Here is a 6,742-nt window from a genome sequence, read left to right on the forward strand (position 1 = left end):
CAACTCAATTTACAATGAATGAGTCCATATATCACTTAAGCATGATGGCACATTAGTACCAGAAATGAAATGAGAAGATCACAAATGAACAACTTATACCCAAATCTCCAGGTACTCAAATCACCCAAATCCATATAGTAATAGTATATTATTAAGCCTATCAATTTTTTAAGAGTTGCTATAGCAACACCAATTTTAACTGTGTGCAATGCTTTGATGAATCATAAAAGAATTGGTGTGGCATTATTAAAAGTTGGTGTGGCAATAGTAAATTTTTTATGGAAACTTCATCCGAATTTGGTTAGCCTCACAAGAAAATTAAAAATTAAAAAACCAAATGCCCAAATGCGTGTGTACTCACGAGCTAACAGAAACCCACACACATGATACACCCCCTCCTATCCCCCCACTTAAGCCCTAAATCTCCCACCCACCCACCCATCCATCCAACAATTCCCTCCTTTTCCTCCCTTTCTTCTCCCTCTCTTTCATTTTGTCAGAAACCCTCTCTCCCTCCTTTCCTTTCAAACCAAGCAACAACGCTTCTCTTTACTTACCCTCTCACATGTATTCAAATCTCTTCAAGCCCAAATCCTCACAGTTGTAGCCCTGGTCTCACCCCACCACCAATGCATCCCACCACCACCACCACCACCGCCGCACCACCACCACCATTAACCAGAACCCTAGACTTAATCCGCCATCTCCTCCCTCTCCTCCTCCTCTCATCTCTAACCGTTAAATCCTTTATCGGACGGTGGCAAGCATTCCGCAACAAACTCTCTCAACTCCAAACCACTCTCTCCGAAATCTCCGATTCTCCTCACTGGTCCGAAAACCCTCTTTTACAAGACCTCCTCCCTAACCTTCTCTCCTCTCTCCAAATAGCCCAATCTCTCTCCCAACAATGCCAGAACGAACCTTCTTCCTACACAGGCGGGAAGCTTCGCATGCAAAGCGACATCGATATGGCTACCGCTTCTCTATCTGCTCATCTCCACGACATCGATTTGTTACTCAAATCCGGTGTTCTTCGTCATTCCAACGCAATTGTTCTCTCTCAACCTGGTCCTGGTTCGGCTAAAGAAAATGTTTCTTTCTTTATCAGAGATCTCTTCGCTAGGCTTCAAATCGGAGGAATCGAGTTCAAGAAGAAAGCTTTGGATTCCTTGCTTCAGCTACTCAAAGAAGACGATAAAGCTGCCATCTTGGTTGCAAAAGAGGGCGATATGAGGTATTTGGTTCATTTACTTGAATCGAATCATCATTCCTCAGTTCGAGAACAAGCCGCTATTGCTGTTTCTGTTCTTGCGAGTTCTAGCGATTCGTCGAGGAATTGTGTGTTTGAAGAGGGGGGTTTAGGTCCTCTGTTGCGTCTTCTCGAATCTGGATCACTAGCGTTGAAGGAAAAGGCGGCGATGGCGGTAGAATCGATCACAACTGATCCAGAAAACGCTTGGGCGATTTCTGCTTATGGTGGAGTTCCGATTTTGATCGAAGCTTGTCGATCTGGATCACCTGTAACGCAGACTTACGCAGCTGGAGCGATCAAGAACGTTGCAGCAATTGAAGATATAAGAGTCGCATTGGCCGAAGAAGGCGCGGTTACAGTTCTAATTCAGTTATTGATTTCTGGAACTAATTCTGCTCAAGAAAAAGCAGCAAATTGTCTCTGGATCCTCGCTTCGTCCAGCGAAGATTTTAGGGTTTCTATCTTTCAAGAAGGGGGTTTACAAAGTCTACTTCGATTACTTCAAGAATCTTCAAATTCAGATACATTAGAACATGTTTTGAGAGCGATTTACGTTCTTTCAGGCTCGAATCCAGCACCGAAGATCTTATCTTCTTCAACTTCGTTTCTTCTACAAATCTCCAAACTGATCAACCAAGGAACAATAATTTCTCAACAGATTTCAGCTTCGATTCTCTGTAAACTATCGATTAGCGATTTGGACAAGCGATCGATGTCTGGATGCATGGGATCGTTAGTAAAAATGATGGAATCATCGAAACCAGTCGGATTACAAGAAGTTGCAGCTGAAGCTCTGGTTTCTCTGTTGTCCGTACGATCGAATCGGAAAGATTTTGTGAGAGATGACAAGAGTTTGTTGAAATTGGTTCAAATGTTGGATCCGAAAAACGAATCGATATGTAAAAAATTTCCAGTTTCGGTTATTTATGCGATTGTCGCCGGAGGAAGCCATGGATGTCGGAAGAAGGTCGTAGCCGCCGGAGCTTACCCTTATTTGCAGAAGCTTTCGGAAATGGAGGTCGCCGGAGCTAAAAAGGCGTTACATAGACTTTCCGGTAATCGTCTCAAGAACATCTTTAGCAGGACTTGGCGGGAATAAACAACAAAGAAACTAACCCTACAAGGTAAGGAAAAAAAAAATACATTTTTTAATTTTTTAATTTTTTGTTTGGACTTTGGAAAATTGTTGTGTACAACACATGTGTCCAACGACGGGTGAGGTGGTGCAAGTTGCGATCCCTAGAAAAACTTTATTTGTTCTTCCATCTCAGCCGTTGTTGGGACAATCGAAACCGTGTTAGGCACGGTTTTTATTATTGCTGGACACATGAAATCTTATTGATGACTACTGGTTGAAATTACTATAGTACCCTGCAATGCAGTTTATACGAACGGTAATATTAATGACAGTAACGCTTATACCATTTTTTTAAACCGATAACATGCCCCTTGTTCTCAGTCGTCTTTTATATACTAATTAATGGAAAATGACTTAATTACCCTCATATTTAACCTGTAACAAAATATTCAACTCGAGAAAATAAAACCCCTGTTTGCTGGAACTTTGATTATGATGATAGTTGAAGCTGTGGCTATAACCCAGAAAGCACAGCTGATTAGGAAACATTTTAATTCTTGTGGTTTTGAGGTCCCAACAAGACCCACTGACTTGAATCATATGGTCCATTTGATGACAGTTGGTCCATTTAATATGGGGGGGGGGGGGTTTGAAGATGAGGGCATTTAGGTTATTTTATCATTTTTTTACTTACAGTGAAGTTAGGTATAAAAACACGGAGGGGGTATTTGGAAATTATCCTTTAATATTAGTAAATGGTGTAAGATCCACGACGTCAGATTCTTACTAGATTCTTATTTGATACGTTTGTAACAGCTTACAGGTATTCAGTTTGGATTTCTAACCGTCAGAGAGGAAATTGTTCTCTCTCTCTCTCACCTGGCCAGAGACACACATCGTATACTCCAAATTTTACATTATTATATTACTATCGGGGGGTGGGGGAAAGCAAAGAATAAGAAGTTCTAATATTATATTTGACAAAAAAACAGAAGCGTGGATGCGAGTTTTTTTTGGGAGTATCCTCTTTTTTTAATTTTAATTTTAATTGTTTGACTGAAAGAATTTTTTTTTTTTTTAAGTGTTATTATATCATGTTTGATATTGTACATCGCGGAGTTTGTCATTTTTTTTTTTTTTTTTGTGAAGTCTTTTAGAGTTTTTTGATTAGAAGGTGTGAATTTGTTTGTGTGGTATTACTATTTTGTAATAAAGTTTGACTCTTTGACTCTCTTCTTTTTCTACGAAGAAACTTTGAATTTGCGTTTCGGTGTGATTATCATTGGGCCCACATACTGATGTCGACCCTTGTATGTCAATCAATCTTATGGGACCGAATGATCATATCATTTGATTTGATATTTGCATTTTGAATAGAAGATGGGCCCCACCTAGTTTAAGAAACGAAAATCAAGGCGTAGTTGTAGGCAAGTGTGGGTCCCAAGAAGAACAGCGACCTCACATGGGGAAAGTGGTGGGTTTGAGCTAATAAGATAACAGTGATGGCTCATATTCTACGCTGTCCAACACATGCCTCTCTCTCTCTCTCTCTCTCTCTCTTATTCTATTGCGTATATCTTAGTAAAGAAAAGTTGGCAACTTTTCCAGGAAGTATTTACTGAGAAAGCCTTCAAAGGAAGTGCTCAAACAAGCTGTAAAGCTCTTCTCTCTTACATCATTATTTTGCTTCTCTCTTTTCTTTCCCCGCTATTTATATATATAAATTGACAGTTACGATACATAGACCGAAAATACGAAACACCCTTTTATTAGAAGAGTATTAATCTTTAGTCTTTGTTTGCTAAGAAGGTCGAGGAATGCTCCATCTGTATGCAGTTTCCTTGGTTGAATTTAATTTTGAGAACTTCATTTGTAACATAATGATTAATAAAATTAAGTAAGATCCACCAAATTATTATAGAAATACCACCATCAAATATTTGTCATAATCATTTTTTTTTTTTTTTTTTTTTAAAAAGTCTTATTAAAAGTGCAATAAATATATCTTGAGAATAAGCATTTGGGGTATTAGGATAAAAAAAAAAAAAAAATTAGAACATTTTTGGTACAAAATTCAATTTCCTCAAGTGTATTTATTGCTTTTTATCATGTGCACGTAGGACACATGTTAGCCAAACCCTAAAAAGAAAAACACTAGAAAAATAATTAAGGGAACCACCCTTGAAGAAGTTAAAGAAAAAAGAGAGGAAACGAATGAGGGTGAGACAAAGAGGATAAAATCTTGTTTCTTATTCCTTTTCTGTTACTCACTTTCTCTTATTGTTCTTTATTCATCTATTGATCTGTTAACAAAAATATCAAGAATTGAACACAAATTATCTTTTAAAAAACTACTTTTCTTGTAAATATATAGAGGACAGAATCCCCATAGATCATTTACCTCTCCTCGGGATAGGTAGAAATGTTAGGGGGTTGGGTTGAAAAAAAAGAGTTAGGTATCTTGGACAGGCCAAGCTGGGATGGACCAAAATTAATCAGGTGCTTTATGGTCTGCCAACCTCTCTCAATGTGTGGTCCCTTGCAATCGAACTGATCACCATTTTGTCTCTCTCATGTATTCTCCGATAATGATGGTGCCAAAGATATCCTCTCAACCTAAATGATTGAAGCAATTTAAGCATTACATCTCTCTAGATTGCGTGGCATTTTGGTTCCATAATATACTCCATCCATGTATTTTAGGTACTGTGCAGATGATAACTTATTAGGGTAGCTTGCAAATCAAACTTCTTTTGTTCAATCTTCCATAAGTGAGGCAAATTAGAAATATAAATGTTACACCTTGTGATGGGTGGGAAATTATACAATTCAGTTTTGTGATAGGTTCTTCTTCTTAAAATTTGAATGTTGAAGAAGATAAATATTGAGATTGACAAATAAATTTTTTTATTGACTATGGATTTCTAAGAAAAATCAAGTTTTTTTTTTTTTCAACTTTGAACAAGAAGATTAAAAGAATGTTTAACAAGACTTTGGTAGATGTTCGACCTGTAGATTGATGATAAAATAATGAATAAAATAATAAACCTTGACAAGCAATAATCGATCCATAGAGACAACGTTGATCCGACGATTCTTTCAACTCAAAATTGATTAGGATTCGAAGGTAACCAAATTAAAACACTTTTAGGAAAGAGTATCACTAATTATCTAAAAGCAAAATAATAAATAAAAATGCAATGTAAATCTTAGATCGGTCAAATCCACTTGAGCAAATCCTCTTCTTAGATTAATTTGCCCTTTATTTGTCTCAATCCTCTCAACAAAATTAATGTCGATGGATCGAAAAATCGAGCGGTTAATTCCAAAATTAAATCTTAATGTTTGTGAATAAATCGATAAAATGAAATTAAATAATTTGTATTTGATATTCTTGGTGAAACATGGTTTAGCTTGAACTTATCTAATAATAAACCATCAAAATTAGGAAGTCAAATACTCAACCCAATAATCTATACTTAATAATTTTCACAATAAAAACTCTGAAACATAAGGAAAAGGGAAAATTAATTATGAGAGAAAATATTCCTCCAGCTTCGTTGATCTCTCTAATGGAGAGTCTAACAGATGATCATCATAAGAAACAAAAAATAAGAAAATAAAATAGAGAAAATAGATGAGAAAAATGAAAGGTCTTCTTTATTGATCTTGAGTCTAAATATTAGTTGGATTATCCTTCATTACAAAGCTTCAATAGAAACTAACCTAAAAACCTAAAAAATAGAAGGAAACTGGAGAAGATGATCTTAGAGGAGTCGAGATCTAACTTTGGTTTGATCTCCTATTTATAGAGACTAGATTAAGATTTCTAGGATTTTGGATACTTTCGTAACCACGCGATTTCAAAATCATAATTCAATATGACAATTTGGTAGCCTCCAAGCTTATTTGCAAATCTCGATGAATGATCCGTCACCATTACCGCACCGCGATCCATGTGGACTCCATGAACTTGAATTTTGGTCCTTAGTCTTGTCTCGGATCCTAGATCGTAGTGGAATCTTCAGATTTTCTGATTCACCTTAAAACTTTGTGATTTTCTCCTGTTATACATAAATAACTACAATTAGGTTTGATATACATAATTTAATTAAAATTAATAATAAATATAGACTAATGATGAATTGTATTTAATTAAGGGATTTACTATATAACTTATCTATAAATTCTATGTACTTAAGACTCCAGAAACCATTTTCTAGATGTTGATTAGTAGAAAGAAAAGAATAAAGGTTGAAGACCCAATACTAATTTAATTGACCTAAATATTAAATTATTCTAAATTTATCCCAACTTTGTGGAGGTATTACACATAGCCGGGTGATTTAGGTGAGATATAGTACTTTAAGAGGTTAGTTGCATCGCCCTATAAATCAGGATTACAAATCAGG

The 6,742-nt window shown here is 36.2% G+C and overlaps 1 protein-coding gene across 1 annotated transcript; it reads left to right on the top strand.

The window, feature by feature from the left end:
- The first annotated feature begins 358 nt into the window (after positions 1-358).
- Positions 359-3,268, top strand: LOC147391903 (ARM repeat superfamily protein). Its single transcript, XM_086458524.1, has 2 exons — positions 359-2,376; positions 3,147-3,268. Exon 1 carries the CDS (start codon positions 384-386, stop codon positions 2,349-2,351), a length of 1,968 nt encoding a protein of 655 aa, XP_086314650.1. The 5' UTR covers positions 359-383; the 3' UTR covers positions 2,352-2,376; positions 3,147-3,268.
- Positions 3,269-6,742: the final 3,474 nt, after the last annotated feature.

This window comes from Akebia trifoliata, chromosome 11 (assembly GCF_017979445.1).
Source record: "Akebia trifoliata isolate Shusen 1 chromosome 11, ASM1797944v1, whole genome shotgun sequence".
NCBI classification, from domain to species: Eukaryota; Viridiplantae; Streptophyta; class Magnoliopsida; order Ranunculales; family Lardizabalaceae; genus Akebia; species Akebia trifoliata.

Coding starts and splice junctions, on each gene's coding strand:
- LOC147391903 (XM_086458524.1), top strand. CDS start 384: ATGATACACCCCCTCCTATCCCCCCACTTAAGCCCTAAATCTCCCACC.